This window comes from Melanotaenia boesemani, chromosome 11 (assembly GCF_017639745.1).
Source record: "Melanotaenia boesemani isolate fMelBoe1 chromosome 11, fMelBoe1.pri, whole genome shotgun sequence".
NCBI lineage: Eukaryota > Metazoa > Chordata > Actinopteri > Atheriniformes > Melanotaeniidae > Melanotaenia > Melanotaenia boesemani.
In genome coordinates, this window is record NC_055692.1 from 32,592,152 (window position 1) to 32,618,801 (window position 26,650).

The following is a 26,650-nucleotide window of genomic DNA, read 5'->3' on the forward strand; positions in this document are numbered from 1 at the left end:
ACAACTGTGATTAGACTTTGGTAAAATACATATTTATGAAAGCGATACTTTATTTTTGCTAATAAAAAGCCAAATAAGCTACACAGCGTACCTTTAAAGAAAATACATCTGATGTCTAATCAAGATAGAAGCAGAGGACAACATGACAATTACACAGGAGAACAAGATAGAAAAGTTCAAACACTGGAAAACAAGGAAATTGTCCATTTTGGTCGGGCTTTATGTGGATAAATACCATCCATTATTTCTGAACTGCATTTTAAAAGAAATCAAACTGAAATCAGACAGAAGCAAAACACTTTCACATATTTTGGAGTTGCTCTTATTGATCAGAGGTTCGAGTCTGACTGCAGTCATCTAATCCACCACAGTATTTAGCTAATTTTTGGGCTTCTTTTATATACATATACACCGTATATGTAGCCAGAGTAATACCAATATCCTGATGAGTAGTGTCAGTGCTGGGTGTGTAGCTAATGTGGGTGGATACACAGCAAAACATCCTCAGAGAGACAGGACACCTCAGTAGAGGCCTGCGGAGGAGTTTCAAAGGAGTGACTATTTTTGAATTAACCCAATGTTTGACCATGGCTAATATGGCTCAGTGCTGCAGTGTCTGGCATGTTACATGGAAACAAAAGCACATCCAGGTTACTGTGAGGACATGATGGTTCATGATGAGTATTGTACGGTATGTGGTGATAATAAACAGGGAGCCCTGCTGATGTGGACAGGGTTAAGCTTTTGTGTTGACCTTTAGTTCAGGGACTAAAGCAGCGCAGGTCATGTGAATTGTCAGTGTTCATCACCACATCTAGTGTTAACATGATTGTTCCACTGCAGAAACATTTCATGATTGGAAGCATCATTAGGGCTGCACTCATCAAACCTGCCGTTCATTCGTTACTGAACTGAGCATTACAAGAGTGGAAAAATAAAAAGTACTCTGAGAACTTTTCTAAATAAATAGACTGTTAGAGTTTATTTTGCCAAATGAGGACCACATGCATGGAAGTACCACACCCACAATTCATTTCTTGGTTTATTTCTGTGTCTCCCTACAGAATTGCATGAATTGGAGCTGGAGATGGAGATTTTTAAATCCAGCCAAGATGCAGGCAGCCATGCCCTTATTATTATGGCCAGGGGCTGCTTCTTGTGTATTTTGGGATTGAGATCAAGCAGAGCACAGTGCCCTTTACCCCAGAACTTAAACACAGCTCATGAGAGCTCTGTTATCCAGAAATCAGAAGATCTGAGTCACTGGTCATCCTCTCTTCAACACGCTATCCCACTCTTTTACTGGGTTTCTACAAATTAATTTACAAAGCTCACAACAGATTCTCATAATGGACATTTTATTTCATGGCACAAAGCGCACGCACATTTGGTTTTAAGCACTATGTTACATTTTATAACATTATTTTATGTAAAGACTTAAACAAATGACTTTGCTGCAGTTGGAATGACTGTAATGAGTAATCTTATAAAACTTTCATTGAAAATGAAATGAGCAAATTAAAGTGGTTATAAATCAGTTATGGTACAAAAGACCAAAACAACATTATGAGGTTCTGCAAGAGTTACCTCATATGTTGTAAATCTGATCATTCTCAAGATGTTAGTCATTATCAAAACAAAGACGTTTCCCTGGATTTTATTTTTATTGAAAATACTATGACTGACGGACGTTTTCTATGCACATGACTGATCGCAGTTGTTGTGAGGTGAAAATGTTCAAATGCTCAATTACAGTATATGTGGTGGTTAAACAAAAGTTAATATAATGGACAAAAGCTGCGGTTTATACAAAACTGTCAAATAAATCTATGCACATGTAAAAAATGTAAGCTTAGAGATACTTGTGTATATTTTCAACACATCCTTCAAAATAACATCAGTGGTAATGTGAAGCCGAAATAATAATCAAGCAGATTTTTTTGGTCACTTGGTAACAGGATGGAGTCAATGGGCAAATGACAGTATGGCTGAAAATTAAGTTTTTGAACATTACGTAGAGGCCAAACTGCCTCAGAGGGGAAATAATGTCTCTGGTTGAGTTAAAAAGGGAGAACAAAAAAGATTCCAGACATATCTGAAGGATTACTAAAGAAATCCGGAGGAATTCAACTAATCTGGAAGGGATGAAAAGTATTCTAACTGAAAGATGTCAGTTTATTTCTAATAGATTTAGATAATATTTATGTTTTCTGTTCATCACAATGGATTATTGGTTGTAGGTTGTGAGGAAAATAGCCAATTTAAAACTACTAATGTGGAGTGAGAGAATGATTCTGAATGGCTTTGGAAATGACTGTATTACAACACAAAACAGATTAAGCAAACCTTTACAGAGATATTAAAGCTTATGTTTGGGTGCATACTTGACTGATGTCAGCTTCTGACCATCCAGCGACAGTCCCATAAGCAAAAATCCTTTGATTTTTGCAGTATGTCTGCTCTTTAGCCAACATGCTGATATTCAGTTAATGCACATGAAAAGAAATCAGTATATTTCTTAATTAACTTTAACCTTTAAAAAGCTGAACTCCCCTGATTGACGGACTTTGGGTACAGATGGTGCCAAAGTTTGCCAAATTGTCCAGTTTGGTAACCTTAATTTTTAAATCATCTGAACTGTTTGAACTAAAACCTCACTCATTTTGTTTTGCTTCTTCATCAGAGTTGACCTTAGCAGATATGAAATATATATTTTGTACTATGAAAGAGTTTTGTAGCCACAACTGCATCATTCCAAATAGTTATTCATATTCATCATAAAAGTGTTTGATTTCTGTTTCTCAGGCGAGCCTGAAACTTTCTTCATTTGTTATGTGTTATCATCAATTATTCTTTACCAGTAATATATACTGATTTGTAGACATCTTAACAAAATCTCCCTTTACAATGACTCTAAAAGTATTCAGGCGTGTAATAGAGATACTCATTTCATCATGGGTATACAATTTTTGAGCAGTGGGCTAAAACTAGGCACAGGGCTCAAAGGTTAACTCAACCAACAATATTATTTCCACATCTTTTTACATTTTGTACCAGCACATCAACACATATTTGAGGCATGTATGCTTAGTACACTGTGAGATCAGTTACTTGAATGTATTGGTACTGGAAGGCTGGTGTAGGTACATCCTCTGTCCTGCTGAGTCCAATATGGCTGCTTTAAGGCTGGTAAATACTGAGAATCTTCTGTCTGGGTGCCGTATTGTCAGGCCTGCTGTGAGCTTCCTGTAAGTGTAGTACATACTGTGCTCACTCGTCAACAAAGTTTACCCGATATGTGAGCTGATGGCCATTGTCCCATGCGTACAACATCTTGTCCTTAGGGTTATAGTCTATCTGGGTGGTGTAGGCATACTCATTGGTGAAGGGCAAGCGTGGGATAGCTTCAGTGTTGGTGTGAGTGTCATAAGCATAATTCACCTCCCCGTCTTTCTGGTTGTACACATCGACAGCATACAAGACACCACATATAATGAAGCAGTTTCCGTAAGACTTCCGCTTCAGACCTGTCCTGTAGGTTGTTTCCTTTTTTAGGGACAAGTCTCCAGGATCCAGCTTACTGATGACGATCACCTCCTGCTGGTTGTAGTCATAGTCCATGGAAGGGTAGATTACCCACAAGCCACTTTCGTCCACTGCAAAGTCAATGTCCGAGTGGCCCCTCCACTTCCAGGGGGTGGTGTCCTCATAAACCACGTCATGCAGCAGCGTCCAGGCTGCCACATATCGCATCCTCAGGTCATACTTGATGATGTTCCTTGTGAAGGCCCTGTTGTAGTAGAAGGCTCCATTGTAAACAACATGGCCCGTGCCGATCCAATTGTATGGCAGTTTGAAAAGGTTACTCCAACGACCTGTGACAAACAAGAATGTCATGTTAGCTTTTGCTTATTGAGTCCAAGGGTGAAGACTCCATTCTCATTTGCCAACGAACACACAAAACAATAACTCTGATGCGATCTGTCTCTGTGAGGGCTAATACTGCCAATGTGAATGTTGACTGTGACTGTTTTATTATGATCCAAGAAAAGCCAGAATGTATTTAGGTTTTTTCAAGACTTTTTCTCATATGCTCTTTTCTCATTTTCTCAGCTCCAGGCAGGCCCCCATTAAAAAAAAAAAACCTCCTGTAACTGCAGGGGCTGTGTGGAGAAACGAACACATTCCAGGAGTCTAAAATCCCATCATTAACACAAAGTACCATTTCAAAATGAATGGACGGGTGTGCATTTTTGCATCACATTTTACCAGATACAGAAAGTATCTACCCTCCCTTCACACTTAGACTTCTCCTTACTGTCTGTTAATGAGGCTACAGAAACACTCTGCTCCTCTCTCACCTCCTCTCTGGACAAACTCTGTCCTCTGGTGTCAAAACCAGCCAGACAAAATCCTCCCAGTCCATGGCTCACAGAGGTTCTAAGGGAGCACATAGCCGGACTCATGGCTGCAGAAAGAAAGTGGCGCAAATCAAAAGAGCACACTGACTTGTCTGAGTACCAGCAAAAACCTGAAACTTTCACATCCAGCCTAAAGGCGGCCAAGATAGCCTTTTATCAGAACAAGATCCGCAATGCTCCCAACAAACGACAACTGTTCATGGTGTTTAACTCTCTTCTATCTCCACCACCTGCTCAGCCTCCCACTGAGGTGACTGCAGAAATGTTTGCTTCCTACTTCACTGAAAAGGTCGCTACCATCAGTAACCAATTCCCTGAGCCTGACCAGCTCAGCCTTACCAAACCAGCTACTGGTGCCTCACTCTGCTCTTTCTGCTCTCTAAATGAGGACGAAGTCTATAAACTTCTAGTCAGCTCAAAACCCACAACCCTGTTCCCTCTGACATCCTGCAGAGCATTTTACCTACAATCAAAACTGCAGTAACCCATATTATCAACTCCTCTTTTAAATCCGGTGTCTTTCCCTCTGCCTTCAAGCAAGCTCGGGTTACCCCGCTGCTGAAGAAACCCACACTCAACCCAGCCCAGGTTGAAAACTACCGGCCGGTCTTACTGCTTCCATTCATGTCTAAACTACTAGAGCATGCCGTCTTCAGTCAGTCTCACAGTTCCTCCAATACAACAACCTGTTTGATCCATATCAATCTGGATATAGGCAAGGCCACTCTACTGAAACTGCTCTCCTGTCAGTTAATGATTCCCTATGGCTTGCCAGATCCACTGGTCAATCCTCTGTCCTTATACTCCTGGACCTGTCTGCTGCCTTTGACAAGGTCAACCATCATATACTGTTCTCCACACTCTCTGAGCTTGGCATCTCAGGATCTGTCCTCTCGTGGTTTACATCCTACCTCACAGGAAGATCATTCAAAGTATCTTGGCAAGGGGAATGTCCAGATCACATGGGCTGACAACAGGGGTGCCTCAGGGCTCGGTGCTTGGCCCTCTTCTCTTTTCACTGTACATCTCCTCACTCGGTGCGGTCATTAACTCTCATGGTTTCTCCTACCACTGCTATGCAGATGACACTGAGGACACAACCGTCTCAATATGAATATCAGCATGCCTTGCTGATATCTTTGCATAGATGAAGGATCGCCACCTTCTGTCCAAGACTGAGCTTATTGTCTTTCCAGCCAATCCTTCCTTACCGCCACAGATAAGCGTGCTGCTTGACTCCATCATGCTTGTACCTACGTCTTCTACCAGGAATCTTGGTGTCATGGTGGACAACCAGCTGACCTTTAAGGACCATGTTGCCTCGGTTTCCCGGTCTTGCCGATTTGCTCTCTACAACATCAGGAGGATCAGACCCTACCTGACTGCACACACGGCCCAGCTCCTGGTCCAAGCTCTGGTCATTTCACGCATTGACTACTGCAACTCCTTACTGGCTGGCCTGCCTGCATGCTCAGTTAAACCTCTGCAGATGATCCAGAATGCAGCAGCACATCTGGTCTTCAACCAGCCCAAAAGAGTTCATGTCACTCTGCTGCTAATTGCTCTTCACTGGCTTCCAGTTGCAGCACACATCAAATTCAAAGCTCTGCTTCTGGCTTACAAATCAGTAACCCAAACGGCTCCTGTCTACCTTCACTCCTTAATCCAGAGCTACACTCCCTCTCGACAGTTACGCTCTGCCAGTGAAAAACGCCTAGTGCTCCCACCACAACGTGGCGCAAAATCAGTAGCTAGACTCTTCTTCTCTGTTGTCCCCCGGTGGTGGAACAATCTACCAAACTCCGTCCGATCTGCAGAGTCCTTATCCACTTTTAAAAGCAAGCTAAAGACTCAGATGTTTGAGGAGCATTTCCACAATTAGCTTAACTCTTCTACTCAACAGAATGAGCTAGAAAGATTTGTCCAGCTCTTTGGCTCAACCAAGTACTGAATAAGCTGTGTGCACTTGTGCCCAAGATGATACTGTTTGATGAAATCCTGGTGTTTGTATTTAAACAAAATGACTTACAAAAACTACAAAAAAAAAAAAAAAAATTACATGCACTGCCTCTAGCACTACATGATAGGGTCCAACTGGACTCAAAGCAGTCTGACTATCACTTAATTATGATGTCCCATCTTGTTTGAATTCATGCTTGTGTTGTTCTTACTCTCAAATGTAAGTCACTTTGGATAAAAGTGTCTGCTAAATGACTGTAGAATAGAATAGAATAGAATCTTTTGATTTTACTTGACTAAGATAAGAATAATTTTAAATAATTAAAAAATAATCATTTACTCCAGTATGTAGCTGTAAATTAAGCATTTTCACCCTGTGAAGTCAATTTTTCTTAGAAAACTAAGATTTTTACATGTGCAGAAAACATTTGTGTAGAAAAAAATGGTGAAGCTAGTCTAAGACTAGTGAGGTGCAGAGGTGAACTGTAATTCCCACGCTGGGTGCAACTCTGCCATCAGGGTTTAAATTTGACTTTATCTTTAAATATTCTAAGTCTAAGAAATCAATCACAAATGAAACTGTCCAGTCAGAAAAAAAGGGTTTTGCCTTTGAATCTGCTGCAGGTCCTGAAAGTAAAAATAGATTTAGATGAAAGATATTGTCTCAGGGAACAAGGACTCAGCCTTTGTATATCAAGTTCCTCTATATGTGGTAATAATAACCTTTCTTGTTACCTCCCACAGTACCGAGCAGAACTACGTTGTAACAAGTACTTTGGTTGAGTAAATGAGTGGAAGTGATTGTGTTAAACCAGCATGTGATACGGTCTTGACATTATATCAAATACTGGATCCTGAATCTAATTAAAGCAAAATCAGATCATGGTAGGATTTATGATATTGGCAAAATTTAAACCATTATCTGCTGAATTAATATAATATTGTAAGGTTATCCCACTGGTAACTCATACCCCTTCTACTGAGACATTTCCACAATTTCAGGTTAAGTACGGGGACTTTGGCAGTCTGATCCTCAGCTGCAGAAGCCGAGTATGCCCATGATTTATCACCTGAATTCCCCTCGATTTACAGTTGATCTACGTTCCTTCCCTCACCTATGGCTATAACTTTTGTGTGACTGAAAGATACAAATGGCCAAATGAGTTTCCTCCTGAGAAAGGAGGCCTCCCCTGTGAGGAGTTCTGACTATGTCCCACTGGGAGTTGACCCCAGGGAAGATGCTGGAGAGACTATGTCTCCGGCTAGCCAGGGAACACCTCAGAAGTAACTGGGGAAAGGAAAGTCTGGACTGTGTTTCTATTGCTGCCGTTGCCCTGCGACCCAAATTCAGATAAGTGCTGCAGATATGTATAAATCTTGTCAGTAGTTACAATTTCAGTGTCATTAGGTCAATAGGTCACCACTGCACAATTCTACAGGATATTACAGAGCAAGAGATACATTACGCTTTACTTACTATGAGCTGAATACATGGCTTATGTTGCTTGCAAGGCTTATGTTTTTACAATGCCAGACTGTATGCCCACGGGCTTCACATGACAGTGACACAGTTTGTTTAGGAGTTCCCTCCTGAAAAAACACACTTTGTACTTTAGGTGTCATTTTCTAATCACATCCTTTCTGCCATCCTAACCCTCCAACCTCAGGAAGTTTGATGTAGATAACGATGATAGCCGAAGGCCAGTGAAGAGCAAAAACAATGTGCAGTATAGCCCACGCTACCCCCCGCTTTCTATCACACACCAGCCTCATGCCTAAGGCCAGCCCACACTCTTAATCCCCCTCTGCTGTGCTCACTTCAAAGGAAACGCCAAAGCACATGTCAAGGAACAGCAGGCATCACCGCCACTCACCAAGATACCAAGTCATCCGCACACAGCTGTGAGCTCACCACACCACACGACCTCTTACATGCTAGTGCATTTAGAAATACCATTGTCCAAAGACATCAACATTAACAAGCCAAGTCCAATAACTTTGAATTATCTTAACTCTCTCAGAGAGTGTAATCCAATTCCTCTGTTAATTTGGAAGAGGATGGAGTGGACTTTCCCACCCACTGAAACCATGAAACAACCAAGACAAGGTTCTCCACAGATGTCATCAATCTGACAGAGCTCACTGGATACTCAGCATAAATCTGTCTCACTGATGTTATTACAGAAAACAAAACTATACACTTAAACAGGGTAATAAGAGAATCAGAAAAACATGTTGGGAGGACAACGGCGATTTAAATTAGATGATCAAAAAGGTGTGCTGAAGATGTATGTGTATGTAACCCGCTTTGTCAAGAAGCAAATCCAAAAAATAGCATTTTAACAATGGTTTCTTTTCATGTTGAAAATGTTGCCTATTGTTATTTGTAGTGACAGCTCAAATGGTTATTAAGGCATAACAGGATGCCTACAGCTAGCTCAAGGTCCTTTCTCCCTTGCCTATATATTACAGGAAGCCTTGGATAGACGATGGGAAAGAGATGGGGAACATATGTTACTTGGCTCAGTCATGGCCTAAGGGTGTTGTTTTAAGTAGACGTTTTGCTTTTCTAAATCTGTATTACCGTCTGTATGGTGACATAAACATAAAGTATTTAAATGTATACACAAATGCGGACATAGGTGATGTGAATCCCTAAAATATTTTCCTACAGAACATTCATACTGAATGTATTTTTGGTTTCCCCAAAATAGAAGGGCAACACGTTTGCTTGGTGACTTAACAGTAAAGGCAGCAGGGGTGGTCATAATGTTTTGGAACCTCAGTATATTTATTATTCAAGCAGAGCTTGGCCTGATTATGTTTGATACAACAGTCTTGTCACAATACAGAGATCAGAAGGTGAAATATGATACTGAATAAAAAACCATAAGCAAACCCCAGATTTCTAGAAAACTAATGAAACAGACATTCTAAAACATCCTGCCTTGTGATAAGTGTGTGAATGAACATAAAAAAACATAGAGGGGATTTCTATGTGCTTAATTTGTTTTATTGTAACATTATGCAAATCTGTTATTCCAACTAAGTGTGCACTCGCCCCAGCACAGTACAGGGAACTCAGTTTGGTTTTCTGGGCAGAGAATACAGCAAATTTTCACACCTTCATGGTTTGGTTTGCTTTCATGTTGCACTTTCCTCAACTAAACCACCACCTCAACCATATTATGCAGTTATAACAGCTGCTTGTTAGGGGCGATATTCTCCGAAATGGTCACTGACCAAGAAGAAAGACAAAGAAATTCCAGCTTACTGATTGGCCAGGACCAAAACCGGCTCGTTCACTGCAAAAAAAAACAATGGAGCAAAACATTTATTCAAGCTTGGGATTTCTGTTTTTAGTTTGGTGTTCAAACCTAATGCAGTTTTCACCAGAATCTGTCCAATATGGGCAGCAGGACATGCAGCGAGCTATCAGACATGTTGCTCTATGACGCATTATTTATTTATTTATTTTGGTATAATGAATGTAAATAAAACATTAAAAAAACAACACAGAAAAGAAGATGGAAAAAAAACAAAAACAAAGCGTGTAGGTAGAAGCTAGTAGCTTATAAAACCCATTACCAAAACAATGTTACCAAATTACCATTACCAACAAAATTAACATTGAAAAGAAAATATTTACATCATCACCACCATTGATAGTACGAGCAACTTGTGAAAATATTACCCACAACATGATCTTTAGCATTTCAGTTTTCATGATACGCACCAGCGCTAACCTGCAGGTGAACTGAGACCCCCTGTTTTCATGGAGACTAAAGTTCAAATCTTTGGTCCGCACAAGAACCAGAATGTGTATTCACACTGCTCCAAAGGAACCGAATAGATCAGGGGTGTCCAAGTTCGGTCCTCGAGATCTACCATCCTACAACTTTTAGATGCAACCCTTCTCCAACACGCTTCAATCAGATGTCATCTGCATGTCATTCAGCTCTGCAGAGGCCTGGTAACGAGCCAGTCATTTGATTCAGGTGTGTTGGAGAAGGGTTGCATCTAAAAGTTGCAGGATGGTAGATCTCGAGGACTGGACTTGGGCACCCCTGGTATAGATCATGGAGATGGGCCAGGGTTTGTTTAAAGCGGACTAAACAGGTTCGCAACTTAATTAATTAATGATCAATCCAATGTCCAGTTTAAAATGTTTTGGTCTGACTCAATTCACTAGGTCTTTTTCGAACTACAGTATGTACTATATTTGATAGTAGTACTAAACCTAATTTAATAGAGTTGATCCAACTAATTATACAATGATAAAAAAAAAAAACTTTATTAATCCTTTTTCATTCATTCTCTGTACTGCTTGGTCCATTACGGGTTGCGGGTAAGCTGGAGCCTATCCCAGCATTAACAGGTGAGAAGCCGGAGTACCCAGAGAGAACCCACGCATACACGGGGAGAACATGAAAACTCCACACAGAAAGGCCACCGCCCTCAAGGTTCAAAGCTTCCCCCCAGCTGAGATTCAAACCAGCGACTTTCTTGCTGTGAGGCTGCGGTGCTAACCACCACACCACCATGCAGCCCTGGGCTCAATCCAACACATGCTAATTAAGTTAGTCTGTTAAAAACAACAAACAATTGTGAACAAATATTGCTGGAACTTATAGATGACTTTGTGCTCATAATTTAACTTTCCATTCAGACAGTTAGTAAATTTTGTCATATGTTTACATCATATAGTCTTCTGCCATCTTTCCATGATGATCTCACGTGACAGAAAGTATCGCAATATCATCTTGCAATTCAAGATGACTTGAAGAAACTAATTCTTAATGCTGACAAAACTAAATTAATGCTATTTTCAAATTCTAAGAAGGTTCCTCAAATTACCCCGAAAGTGTCCACCCTTGAGGGAAATGAAATTGAGTGAAAGTATCTTGGTGTCCTGCTTGATGATGCTCTCACTTTCAAACCCCACATTGATGATCTTGTGAGGAAACTCAAACTGAAATTGGGTTTTTTCCTTTCTAAACAAATGTTGTTTTTCTTTTGAGGTGAAAAAGTGGCTTGTCATGTCAACTTTTTTTTATCCATTTTTGATTATGGAGATCTGTTTTAAAAGAATCCTTCAGCTCAATGTCTGAGAAAGCTTGACACTGTTTATCATGCTTCTTCAAGGTTCATTACAAAGTGTAGAGCCCTGACCATCACTGTGAACTGTTTCTCGATTGTATTGGCCTTCTTTGTCCACCAGGAGGTTGGGACACTAGTACGCTTTTATCTACAAGGCCATGCTTGGACTACTGCCCTTCTATATTTGTAACCTAATCACACAGAGAAATCTTGATTTGTATGGTTTGCGATCAAATAATCATCTGCTCTCTGTTCCATTTACCCCCACTGAACTGGGAAAAAGGGCCTTTGTGTTCTCTGCCCCTTCCACATGGAACATGTTGCAAAAGGACTAGAAATTAACAGAACTTACTTCGTCGAATGATTTTAAATCCAGACTGAGAGCACTTGAGACAGCCTCTTTAACTTGTAACTGTTTTCATAACTGTAAGTAATTTTAATTGTTGATTTTAACTGTTAATTGTTGTAATTAATACTTTGGTTGTAGCTGATTGGCCAGGACTCCCTTGCAAAAGAAGTTTTTAATCTCAATGGGGCTTCCTGGTTAAATAAAGGTAAAATAAAAAAAAAAAGACCAGTGTGGCTAAGCTGAATCATGTTATCTCAAAATGACTAAATCTAACGTGTGTTAAAGACGCAGACCTCTCTATAACTCTGTGTTCCAGACTCATTTGATGGCACAGCGGCATCTGTTATCTGCATTTCTTTCCAGCAACGTCCTCTGGCTGAAAATCAGCAGCATAGAACTTTTTTTTCCGGGACGCTGTGTAACATTGCAGCCTAGTTTCACTTTATACACCGCGTCACACGCTAGCAAGTAGATATGAACGTACCGGCCATTGAGGAAGGAAGCTGAGGAAGAGAGGAAGAGAAAGAGAGAGGGACAGAACAAGAGATAAAACAAGAGTCAAGGCAAGACTGTCTTTACTGGCTGGAGAGGACGCACAGTACAGGTAGGACGGAAAATGAATGCTCAATTAGCCGTCGATAGGGGGCACATCACTGAGAAAATCTGCAAAAGTCCATCTTTTAGTTGTTAAAGTTCATAAAAATCTTACAAGAATTTAATGACCTTTACCCTGTAAACATGAACTTATCTTTGTTTAAATTACAAATCTTAGACTCTTGTAAATCTAAAAATCATCCAGTTCCACTTTTCTGAGCCTCTTTGTGTGTTTTACAAAGGTTGCAGGCAGTGTTCAGGTCAATCATGGGTGTTATCGCCACCTGTTGTTCACCAAGTAGAAGCTCTTTCTGGCGCATTTTGAACATATTTACCTGGTGGTGGTGAACAAACTAAATTACATCACATTCAGTTTTCCAATTCAGATATTTTTGGTGAGCACAATAATAACTAGTATATTCAGTATTTTATGTGAAATCAATTGGATTGACCAGGGGCGTTTCCTGGACCTGGGAACATTAGGGGCCGAGCCCACATCCTCGTAAAGAACCAACACAGTAAAAACCGCCTTTTATTTAAGCTTTCTTGAGCATTGTGTCACCTTGTTTAAAGCCAAATACTGTAATATGTGCTTCAATATGTATTTATTTTCAATCTTAAACGTGACAATGTAAACAAGATCTCTAAAATAAGAGGTAAACTTTTACTTTTTCAGACATCTGCTGTTTATCTCCACAACCTGCTCTTTAGTGCACATCTTCTGCAACAAAAGGATGAACGTGAACTGTTTTCATGCCTTCTTTCCCTACAGGCTTCACTTGTTTTCCTTCCATTATTTCCCTTCTTTCTTTCTTTCTTTCTTTCACTTGCTGTTTTCCATCTTTACCATTACTACTTTTCCGTAGTATAGCCGAGTTTAAACTAGTGGTTTACTCTGATTTTTCCTTCCCAGTCTCGAACATCCCTGTCCTGGAGCAACACACACATACAAGAACCACCAACCTCATTAATACATAAAGTACACACCCACACAAAGGTGAGACCATGACAGACTGGTTTTGTATTCCAAATATAAATGTTTTGTGAGAAACATAAAATGTAAAACACTCTTTAAAACTTTTTAACTACTGACCAACCAGTGACCTGGAGGTGAACAAAAACATCAGTAAATAAATTTATAATAAAGCTGTTCTTTATTTATCTATATTTAAACTAAAGCAGCATCTAGAAACCAAACATCTAACACTAATGGGAAAGCCGTTTCCATCTACAACACAAACGCATGCACGCGTGCGCACGCACATAAACTCACAGCAGCGGGTAAACCAGTGAAATACGCAGACTTCACTGATTTAATGCAAATGTGTAGAACAGAAAAGGGCAGGGCTAACAGTTTAGGACAGCTAGACTAACGTTCGAAGTATCAAGTACTGTCACGAATGATTTGCCTAATGTGTATTTAATTTTAAGACATACAGGGTTTACATTATTTGTGGTTTACCTGTTTCGTGTGTTGGCCAGAGTCTTGCTGCCCATTGGCAGCGACCACAACTGAAGAGTTTCTCTCTTCTCTAAATAAAAAAACGTCTGATTTCCATTTTTGACCGCTAATAATGACGCTCGAAATAACACCAGAGTTCAGGGATAAAACGCCGGGCTGTTAGCCAACACGGAGGATTCCCCGCTTCCATAAAATTCCTCTGTGATTGGTCATATTCTACCTGTGTTGCATTCACATAAGCCAGGAAATTACAAAACTACCCTCTTCTTTAATGTTATAGGGAGGCTGAGAGAATGTAAACTTATTCCTTCTGGGATGTAAAAACATTCGGGACTTGATGTGAAATGTTCGGGGCTAGAGCCGGGAATGCCCAGGCCAGGCGACGCCCCTGGGATTGACTTATGGTCACAGCAGAAACTTAAGTCAACTGTGTGGCAGAGACTAAATTCATTATAGTAAATATAAAGACCTATTATTTCCCTTTTTACAGTGTAGGATGAATAGTTGCATGTTTTGTGGGCAAATGTCATACAGTATGGTAATAAAATCTCAGCTAACACACCTTGCTTGAAGCTGTCCAGGTTGCGAAACTCCACCAGGTTGTTTCCATAGTAATAGTTAGTGACGTAGATCTTGGAGTCCTTAGCCAGAGGATCCTTCATCCAGGCTCCTTCGTTTCGCCCATAACTGTGCTGCTTCTCTGGCTGCTCAATAGATGCCAGAGTCCCTTCACAGTTAAGGATCTTTCCTGGAAGTAACAAGCAAAACATTCAGCATGTAGCCCTGGGAAAGAAAGACTTCACTTTGGGCTTAAGTCAGTTTCACTCTAAACCAAGTTTCAGTCGAGTGAAGCTGTACACTTTTCTGCCAGTAAAAAAAAATACACACACATATATATATATATATATATATATATATATATATATATATATATATATATATATACATATATAAATGAAAACACCAAATTCAATATCCCATTGTGGACATCTATAATGACATTTTTACTACTCAAAATATAGAATCAGAATATCACTTAAGTCCGATACAAAAAAGGATTTCTAGAAATGTTGGCCAACTGAAAGTATGAACATGAAAAGTATGAGTTTTCATTAGTTGTCAGTTATAATCATCAAAATGAAAAGAAATAAACATTAGAAATATGTCAGTCTGTGAGGAACGAATGTCTACATTATACAAGTTTCACTCTTTGAATGGAATTACTGAAATAAATCAACTTTTTCATGATATTCTAATTTTATGACGAACACCTGTACATATATATATATATATATATATATATATATATATATATATATATATATATATAGTGAGAGAGAGAGAGAGAGAGAGAGAGCGAGAGAGCTTTCTCCAGAATGCACCTGCTCTGTGGAGACTGGGACGGCTGTTGTTGTTTAGGTTGTCCAGCATCAACACAATTGTTGGAGCTGGTCTTTCAGATGCTGGGGTACTTTGTATGGAGACAGTTGTAGGTGCTGCAGGAGTGGAGGCTGTGGTGGTAGTAGTTGTGGTTGTGGCAGCAGCAGTAGTAGTAGTAGCAGTTGAAGCTGGGGTAGTATCCATGGGCTCAGCCACTGTGGCCTCCACTGCTTCAAGGATCATTTCAGCCCCTCCATCCTCAGACTGGTTTTCTGTGACATGATGGACTGTGTATGATTTAGCAGAGTGGTCTGAAAGGGAGGAGAGAAAACAGGGAGTCAGGACAGGAAAAATTAAAAAAATACTCAGCGAAGCTAGTTTTTATTCAAAGCTCCTGAGACTGACCTTGTTTGGTCAGGACAGAGAGGCACTGTAGACTTTTTATAGCTGTAATTGAGCAGCTTCTTGATCTTGTTAGTGACAGTTACTTCAGGGCAGCATGATGCAGTGGTGAAGAAGAACCTTTTTAGTGCTTTATTTCAACTGTGAACTGTTTTCATTCACATTTCAACACATTTACAGTAGTATGCAGCTCCTCTTCATATGGTGCTGTGGTCCCGGAAGCCACATCAAAGATGGTACATCAGTAATGCAACACACACTGACCAAACATTTCCTGCGTCTCTGCTTTCAACCTCTGCTTTTTAATTCCTCACCCTGTCTGTTCAGCTGCCTTAAAGCTTGTTTTACTTGTCTGAGCTGAAACTTTCTCTTAATACAAACAAAATCAAACTGATGCAGTTCTCTAAAAGTAAGAAAAGGTCTCCTAATCTTCCCTCAGTGGGGACTCCTGATGGATCAGTCACTGAAGTTATCTCTTTAAAAATCTGGGTGTTTAAATCAAATCCTCGACTTTTAAATCTTATAGAAATAAAATGTGTTTTCTTTTAATGCAAGTAAGAAACTTGTTGTTGCACCACTGGTGGCTGTTTAGCTCAGTTGGTAGAGCATCAGTTTCCCATGTGAGAGGCTGGAGTTTGAATCCTACAGGAGCTTAAATATTAACACCTTTGATTTTTGGTCCTTAGGCAAGATCCTTAATACGACTGTAAGTTACTTTGGATAAAAGCGTCAGCTAAATAACTGTTACATTTTCGTCTACATTGGACGATGGAGACCTTTTTGATGTGCATGTCCCTTCCCAGGTATTACACTGTATGCTGGATTCAGTTTACCATGCCCCCCTTTGCCTTATAATACTAATACTAATACTAATACTGATACTATTACTAATAAATTGCCTTTGTTTGTATTGATTGTTTTGTCTGGTAAAGAATGAAATTACTAATAAAAAGATCACGGAGAGCAGCACTAAAAAGATTTTTTGAGGTTTTGATTAGTAAAAACAAAGAAAGAAAAAGTCAGATATAACAAACCATAAATCTCACCAGTGGGAATTTTGTTCCCGGGTGCGATGGCCTAATCTGGCAACCCACCGTTATACGTGTTGGTACAGACTGACTTACAAAGTCCTTCCTGGTCTGCTCTCACCCTAGGTGTGCTCCTTCAGAATGGAATAGTCTACAAAATACTGTATAATTTTTAATAATTTTAAATATAAACTCAAAAACCTTGAGATGCATTCACTGACATGTCAGTCATTTTAGTTGTTTTTCACATTGTGTTCATGAGCTGAATTTTCTTTTTATCTTTTAATTATATTTTAGACATAAAGATGCCATAAAATGTTTTACAGCTCAACCAGCACAAAACTGATGTAGTGGTTGTTTTGTAGAGTAAACCATTCTAAATTGAAAGCACTGGCCCTCAAGCCACATGAAAAAGTGAAGAATCTTAGTGTTTTATTTGACTCAAATTTAAACTTTGAAAACCAGATTAGTCACATAGCAAAAATTTGCTTTAATTATCTTAAAAACATTTCCAAAGTGCGGCCATTTTTTTCAAGAAGAAACAGACATTTTAATTCATGCTTTTATTACCTGCAGGATTACTACTGTAAAGCTCATTTGTCTGGTCTGCTTAAACTGACTATTGCACTCTTACAGCTTCAACAGAATTCAACTACATGAGGACCAGAAAGGGATTGGGGGCATTGGGAGCTTGTGGGATTGTGGCTCTCGGGAGCCAAGGCTGGACACCCCTGCTCTAGTGTTTCATCACCACAAAGTGCTCAAAGTGAACTAGCGCTACCCAACTACCTGAATCCCATTGCTCTTACTTGTGTGTAACATGTGGGCAAATTAAGGCTGTCAAAAATAAGGCGTTAACGGCGCTAACCAATTTATGTAATTAATTGCTTTAATATTTTTTTTAACACAATTTACACATGCACAGCATAACAAGTCCAATACATCTGTCATTTTTCCATTACGATGGCATAAGATGAGCCTGCTGGCTCTATGGATGGATTTGGGAAGATAAAAAGAACATTGATGGGACAATACATGGGCGTCGCCCCCATGGAGGTTGATGCCGTTTTAACACCCACTGTAGGAGCCATATGTCGGGCTATTTATTTTCCCATATAATGTATGTGTGCACAGCGTGGTGACATCACCGGTGACTGTGGGTGTGTTATCTTCATTAATGGGTACGCTAACCTGTGTCGGGTTACACATCCTGAATCTCATCAAACAAAGTAAGTGCTTGCTTCTTGAGATTGTGACATAGATATAAAACAATAAAGTTTGGTGACGTGCACTGTTTTAGCGTGACGCGTTTTGGATATAAATCCTCAAGTCTTAGCCTGTCGTGGCATTTGGTTAAAGTTAAAGGATGCGCAGCAATACCCACGCTTTTTGTGTTGAGTAGGTTCCACACCCATAATTTTATTAATTTTTATTTATTTTTTTATTTTTTCCTTTCCTGTGTTGTGCACAAACATGGCTGGTCTAGTGGCTCTCTGGTCTTCTCTGTGTCTGCTCCTCCTCTCCGTCTCCTATTTAAAAGACAGGGACTACTTTAAGTCTATAGGTAACTATAAATCTGAGTGAACCAAAATAACCTGTGGGTTTCCCCAAGGTTCCATTCTGTTCAGCATCTGCTGTTCAACATCTACATGCTGCCACTTGCTCAAATTATGAAAAACAACAAAATATGCTACAAAATATGCTACCACAATTATGCTAATGGCACACAAATCTACATAACCATCTCACCAGGAGACTATAGTACAATCCAAACTCTGATCAACTGCATCGATCAAATTACAGATTGGATGTGCCAGAACTTCCTTCAGTTAAATGAAGACAAAACTGAAATAATAGCTTTTGGAGCCAAGAAAGAAAGATTTAAATTCAGTACTCAGCTTCAAACAGCTAAGTTCAAAACTATCAACCAAGCCTGAAAACTGGGGGTAGTTCTGGCATTATCTCAGGCTCAGACTTGAATTTTAGTAGTTATATGGAGACCGTTGTGAAGTCAGCCTTTTATCACTTAAAGAACATTTCAAGGATTCAATGACTGATGACTCAGCATAATTTTGAAAAACTTGTCCATGCATTTATCTTTAGTAGACTGGACTACTATAGCAAGCTGTTTTGACATTTATTAGCTTAACGGGACATGTATTTCAGATATCTGTAATTCAGTTCTTCCTAGTCAAAATGAACATTTCAGATATCTAAAATGACATTCTTATGACTTCCAAAAGGGACTCAAATACTGCTAGAGCGATGGTTCTAAAACACTGTGCTAGTCCTGATCCATCTAAAACATTTATTAAACAAAGATCAGTCCCTAGAAATTAATACACAGTCATAAACTGAACATATACAACTAGGGAGAAAGAACTGATATTAACAGAACAGAAACCTTGACATGAAACTCTAATATCAAGCATGGACTGAACAGGATGAATAAATTAATAAAATGAGCATTTATAAATGACTTTATCACAGTCTTAATATTTATGTAAGTAGTCTTTGATCTATATGGGACTAAAATAATCAAAGATGCAAAATGTGCATCCCATCTGCTTCACGAACACAGATGAGTGTCCCATCCATCAAGAACCAACCATATGACAGTGGATGCAATTAGTTTTTGTCCAGTCTACTTTGGGAATTCGTTTAATCTGTAAAACTATAAATAAGAGGTGGACAGAGCCACAATGACTATTGTTTCCTTGTGTTAGCTATTTGGCTGTAGGCTGGCCAATTAAAGAACTTGATATACACCATCGTAAGCTGCTGCTGGGTCATATCCAAACCCAGGAGGAATGTAAGCCTTGTTGAATGGCTTTCTGAAATCTGAGGCAATACTTAGAACAGTTAATTGTTCAAATTAATTTCTTCTCGCTGTTGTCAGGTCCATGTGTTCACAGTATGTGTCTCAGGAAACAACTTTGCTTATGTGGCACTGCTGTCATTTCCCCTCACATCTGTCTGGCAGAACTGAACATCACCAAACTATGACCAGAGGCAGATGGCCTTTGATGCATCCTACTGACATTTTACCAAAATACCAAAAACCCAAGAACAACACAAACCCGAATCTAATTAAAAAAGCAATTCCATAATTTATTATATTATTTTTAAGGATATGTATTCATTTACCTATTAATGTTTGTATAAATTAATTTAAATATATTTATTTTTCCATGCATCTATCCCTTTCTGTCAGTATACAGACATGTTGTGTAGGTAGGAAAACGTGGCACATATCTGGCATGTGACCTTTGAGTTTTGACTAGCATAATATTAGCATAGCAGAACAACAGAGCACATGGTTAGCAAGCTAACTGAACTAGCTTTTATGTTTTGCCATCACATCTTAGATTAGATAAATATTTAAGAAATAACACACTTCAAATTCACACTAGCTGATACATTTAAATTTGTTTTGTTTAACAGTTGTTATTTTGAGTGTTTTCCACTCCGCATAGTTAATGGGTTGAAGGACCAGATAAGGGTTAGAAAAGCAGCCTTTGGAAGGATTGTTCTAGCCTTGGTTATTTTATGAAGTTTGAATGTTTTTTTCCTGTAAATTGGACCATTTGAAAAAGGGTCTTGTGTAAATGAGGTGTGGGAAGTTCGGAAGCTGTCTGCTCTCTGATTGGATAGTTGGATATGTCACCATCCAATCAGATAGAAGTGTAAAGATATGGACAAAATTCACAACCGCAACTTCAGAGTCTCGCATGCAGTTTTGTGCTTTGCATCTGTAAACAGGGTTTTCGTAAAAGAGCTTTATTTTTTTTCCACAAATACAAATCTTTTTTACAACCATGCAAACTCTTTTCTGTACATTTCCAAACTTGAATTTTTCAGGCAGATTGTCTTTACAGGGCGACAGGCTTGATTTACAGATGCAAAACCTGCAATTATTTGCAAACATTCATTTACACCCGTAAAATCTTTATGACTTAATATTAAGCCCATAGTCCTTATTTTTAGGAAGCAATTAACTTATAATTACAACTAAAGTGTTTATCTAATGTAAAAAGTGAAGCAAAATTTTTTAGAGCCAACAACATGTTTTTTATAAGCAATAGTTTACTTTAGGTGATCCTGCATTGTGTGACTTTAAACACTGCTGCACAAACATTTAAACTTATTTGATAACAAGAAAAACTTGCTTTGAGCCAAATCACAGGTTTTTATCAGTGTGACTTCGGCATTATTGGCTTTTTAACTTTGCACAGTTGTCTCATCTGGTGGTTTTATGACTTTTACATCCTCTTCATCAAACATAAACAGTCTGGACAGACACATGTAATCATCCATGCATGCAGGTGGTGAGATGATACTATATGAATGCTGCATTATGATCAAGAACATGGTAGCTTTGATAAAACAACAAAGAAGTACTTTACATGCTACATTCATTTGCACTTGGGCATCTGAGGCTTCTGCAGGTTAAGGTCAGTAATACTCTAAATATTTGTTAGAATTTGATGGTCTATTCTTAGGAAGCCGCATTGGGAGGAGCGGTCATATTTAGGAATAGTCCACATGCAACCAGGACACACCTCTAGCCCTCCCAGTGTTCCTAACTCCACGTGTGCTTCTTCTAGCCTCGACCAGTCTGTACAAGAAAGGAGGAGTTTCTAACCTCACTCAAGTCATTAATCACCATTTGCCATGACTATGCCTAAAACTGACCTGTTTTTACTGCAAGCCAATGCTTACAAATATTTAGTATTATCTGACCTTCCCTTGGGTAAACATTATATGTCCAAGGGTCAGTAAATGCAGCATGTAATATAAAGTAATGTAATGTATATGTTGTTCAGCAAAACCTGTTCCAAATCATAATGCCGAATTTACACAGCATTATCTCACCAACCATTTGCACATGATCACATGGTGATAATATCAGTCATAAAACCACCAGATGTTAACAAATGAGGTTAAACAGCTGATCCTGATGAAGAAACTATGATAAAACTGATCACCTGGCTAAAAACACAAAGGTCTCATTTGTGATCCCCCTTTCCTGTCCTACCATGAGTCCCACCAAAAACAATTCTTTGTGGTAAATATGTGCTGGAATGAACCATGAACCACACGTTTCCTCCTTCTCACCTGAAGGATAAACAAATGCAACAAGAGAGACGGTACTAGCAACAGAAAAGCCGATCAGCTGATCGCTGTCAGCCGTCGTGATTCACGGAACAACAAGGCGAGTTTATGTGTATATGTGACAATTCAAAGTGCTTAACATAAAACAATAAAAGCATTTCAGCAGGGTGCAGGAAGCAAAAACAAGTGCATTAAAAAACAAACTTAAAAGAAATAAAAACACAAAGACAAAGCTAAAATAAAATACATAAAATGCAAGAAATAAAGTTCTCGTGTGGGAAATTTAACCGTTGTTTTGATAACAGGCAGCAAATAGAAAAGTTTTTAACTCTGATTTAAAACAGCTTTCTGTTTCCAGTGAACATGGAGGCACCGTTCAGCTTTTAAGCTCCTCACATGTAGAACAAACTCCCAGAAAACTGCAGGTCTGCTGAAACTCAGCAGTTTTAAATTTAGAGTTAAAAACTTTTCTATTTGCTGCCTTTTATCAGAGCAACTGTTCCTTCCTCACGCTGGAACTTAAATTTCTTGCATTTTATCTTATCTTAGTTTACCTTTAGATCTTTATTTAAGTTCTTTTATTTCTTGATTCTTGTGCACGCCGCTGTAATGCTGTAAAGTAGCTTGCCTTCACATGTGGTAATATAAATTTGTTGTTTGGAAAATTTTCTCTCTAAATGTTCTCTTGTTTGTTTCATAGTTTTCTTTTGGACACTGAAGATTAATTATCTCTCAGCTGACCTGAGTAAGTACAATGTTTCATCCTACCATGTGTTTCACACGATATTAAAGATTTTTTAAGAATCTCTGCAAACATCTTTATTAGATTTAAACACCTTAAGCTGAATTTGTATTTTCATTTAGCATATATTTAAGTTTTAGATTCCAAAGTTAAAACACAAACTATGTACATGCTGAATAAGTAAATGCACACATGTAAGTCATTGTACTTGGACAGTATTTCACATTTTGGTCCTGTTTATGCAGGTAGTCACACATGCTCAGCCAAACACAACAAAGCAGGCCTTCGTCTTTCAGTCAGGCCAGCATCATGTTTTCATGCATGTGGTTATTGCATTGAAGTGCATGCAGTCAGGGGTGCTGGCCATAACTGACTGAGCTTTAAAATCTCTTCCTGTTATGAACTGTTAGCTGTCTTTGTGTATGCTAGGATTTGTTGCAGCACTAGTAATGACACCAGTTTTTAGGATGTTAAAATTAGTGTGTGACATTTTCCTCAACAAACCTTCAGCTCTTATGTGCAGCTAAATTTGATGAGACAAATAAAAGCCTTGAGGTGCACCCACCTTCATGGGTGAATAAACGTTCTTGCAACCTGCTCCTAGCTACAGATAATGGAGATGCAAAGCAGCAGTTTTCAGTGATTTGATAAGGGTGGCTGGGCTCTTTTAAGGCAGAACATGCACTTTGACAGCACTTGGTGCGAGTACCCAGTAGGCCTTTAAGCTCATCTACACTGTAAAATTCAGTTAATTAATTAAAAACTACATAAAAAAACAAAACAGTAATATTCTGGCAGCTGGGATGCCAGAAAAATACAGTGAAATAACAGGAAAAAAACCCAAAACAAATTCCATAATAAAAATACAGTTATTATCGTTACTTTTACATGGAATCTACACATCTTTCCACACAAATCCTACTTAATTCCTTCGGTTAGTGATGATTACTTTGTTGATTAGTTAACTTAAGATAATTGTAGAACCAACTTGAATGAATTGCTTCCTTTTAAAACAAGTGACTGAATTATAGTTTATCCAAGTTAATTTATTAAGTTTGTTTAACTCAATATTCAGATCTACCTGAATAATTTAGTACAAATTGTGCAAAGAGTCATGGGTAATTCATATTCAGCAGGAATTTAACTGTTTGTTTTTGCTACCCTATAAATTTGAGTTGCATGCTTTACTTCCTGTGTTGGAATATTCTGTTCTGTTTAAATTAGGGATGGGATTAAAGAAGGTTATCTAATTAATTAGAGGCTTTGTTATTAATTAGTCTAGATTGATCTAATTTTTATAGTATAACAATAGTTGCCCCAAAAAGGCAACATATTTTAATTTAAATGGATTTTAGTGGACGACTGATTCAAATAATAGACACATTAATATTGTAATCTTAATCTCTAGTAATATCTGGAAATATGCATTTAATTGCATTCCAATTCAAAACAGTAGAAAAAGAAATACAAAAAATATCCCTGGACAAAAAGGAACAGACCTAAAGTTAAAGTGTCATTTTTAGTACTTTAACCAGCAGCTCCAGCTGTTCTTTAATTACGAGTCTACAACAGGTTACAGTACTTTTAACTTTTTAAAATGTGTTCGTCCACACTCTTCATTAATCGGTAAGCCAGGGCGGGATCAGTTGGTGGTAACTCTGCGTTTTATTTTCAGTCTGGTCAACATCTCCTGCTCTCGCTGCAGCTCGGAGCAGGAACTGCTTTGAATGGGGGCGGGGCCTGCGGCAGCACACACTGTTTATCAATTAAACATACATGCTTTCATGTCAGTCTCCAAAAGTCTCCAATAACACCAGAAAAATTCAATAGATCTGTCGCTTGTCGCTTCTTTGAAACAGCGTCGCTGGAGGGGGCTGAAAACTGGATAAATACAGAAACAAAGTCGCTTAGTTGGCGACTCTGTGTTCGCCGAGCTCTGACGTGCTTCAGTGTAATCGGTGTAACCAGGTAATCTCGTTGTTTGGAAAGCAAACTGTAACTAAATGCGTTAATTTTTTAAAGTGTTATTTTTTTTGTAATTGATTATGTAATTAATACTTTAAAGTAGTTTATATGTTAAAGTTGGAGTGTAACGGACAGTACAGGAAGAGAAACCCATTAACACTGGTGATTGAATTATTCCAGCAGCAGAAATAAAGCTGATGACTGACATCCTAATTATTGTTTTGTCACAATATTTCTTACTGCAGGAATATTCTCCTATTTTGGAAACTTAAATACAATGACAACACATATAGTTACAATATTTTTTTCACACCTTTTTATAAAGAATAATGTGAATATTAAGCTATTTTGGGATAAATGTACTATTTACTTTGGAATAACTTAAAACTTTTAAGTTGACTTCAAGTTGAGTCAGAGTGATTAAGATACATTATTTGAAAGAAACTTAATGATTTTAGTAAGTCTGTGGAGTTGAAAAAACCTTAGTTGGATAAACTAACTAATCAAAGTTGAAATTAATTTAGGTTGGTTCAACTACTCTTTTTTTCATACTGATATTATTAAATGGTTTTATTAAGCAATCCCATCGTTTAGGAGGCTTTCTGGTGTTGTGGTAATCAACTTCACTAGTGTCGGAGTTAGGGTTGGGCGATTAATCGATAAACCGAATTTTCCATTTCTGGAGATTTATTTTTTTGAAAATCTGGATTTTTTTCCATATTTAGTTAGCAGCAGACTTCGCCCTCCCTCCACACCAGAACAGTGTTTGTCTGGCAGATTTTCAGTGAAGTGACCCTTCACTCTCACCTGGGATTTAGCTGTGCGTATAACTGCAGTGAGAAATGCTGCTCTCTACGAGATGCAGAAGTCAACTTAACCCATAAACCCTAGTTAAGAGAAAACCTTCATCAGGGGAATTATTTCTGCAGTGGATCCTGTATGATAAGGATCCAGATGGAAAGAGATCACGGATGCATTGTGTTGCATATTTCTATGTAAGAAATGAAGTCGTTTATATGGTGGAAAAGCTATGACATTATATGCTTTATTTTTGCTGGCATTCATCTTTATGAAGAAATAAATGTTTTTAATAAGTTTATTTATGTTTTGTAAAAGAAGAGAAAAAAAAATCAATTAAAATTTGAAATCAGATTTGGTTATAAAAAATCAGAGATTTTATTTTTAGGCCGTATCGCCCATCCCTGGTCGGAGTTGGCAGGCATTTGTCTTGCTGTTTGTGGATGTTGGAACACTGATCTAGTTGTTTCGTGTTATCCTAGAAGTCGTAGCGTAGGCAGCTCAGGTCCTCGAGAGCCTACATATACATTTTTAGAAGATAAATTAACAGTATAAATAAAGTAAATAAACATTAAAATAAGAGTATTACCAGTACTAAAACATAATTTAGCTGTTTTGAGCAAAACTGAATAATTTTAAAATGTATTATACATCTTTTTAAGTGAAGTGAAATTATACTTGGTTTTTAAAAAAATAGACACATTTTATGTATTTTCAAAGTTTCAGGTTTTTCAGCTTATTTGACAATAGATGTGAATTTGCAGTTGATTTTTTGTAATCATATTGGCATTTCTCTGTATTTAAAATGACAGGAAAAAACTTAAATAATTTAGAAAAAAAACTGTAAATTATAGTTTTGTTTTTTACAGTGTAGACTTAAAGATGATTGTAGGAGTGAGGAAGTATTTTCTCTGCATTGGTGAGGATCCTCTTACTTTATTGTGAGGAGTGAAGCGGAGGCATGACATGGACATGGCAGCACTGCATTGAGACAGCATTTGTCTCAGTACATTGTAGATTTGGGTTTCCTCCTAACTGAAGACATCAGTAAACCAGCTGCATGCTGACCACACCAGCTTTGCTAAACACTGCACTGGAATAAATCTTGTAATGTGTGCTGCACATCAATGGATTCATTGTTTGATTGCTTCAGTGGAAAGTTTGCCGCAAAACAACAGTTTAATCCCACAACTGTGTACAAAAACACTCTCAGGAGATGTTTTACTGTCTTCTCTTGGAGTAAATCCAGGAAAAAGAAAGACCCTGGGTTTTATGACTGTGTGGTTTCTGGCTGAGCTTATTTCTTCTGATTTTCTAAGAAGAAACTCATTTGGA

General features: G+C 38.4%; 1 protein-coding gene across 1 annotated transcript in view; it reads right to left on the reverse strand.

The window, feature by feature from the left end:
* Positions 1-1,341: 1,341 nt before the first annotated feature.
* Positions 1,342-26,650, reverse strand: part of olfml2a (olfactomedin-like 2A) — a 42,052-nt gene continuing 16,743 nt past the window's right edge. The window contains exons 6-8 of the mRNA XM_042000091.1: positions 15,268-15,576; positions 14,448-14,633; positions 1,342-3,875 (exon numbers count right to left, since the gene is read on the reverse strand). Coding sequence (XP_041856025.1) covers positions 3,271-3,875; positions 14,448-14,633; positions 15,268-15,576 — 1,100 coding nt within the window. The 3' untranslated portion in view covers positions 1,342-3,270. The remainder of the gene's footprint in view (positions 3,876-14,447; positions 14,634-15,267; positions 15,577-26,650) is intronic.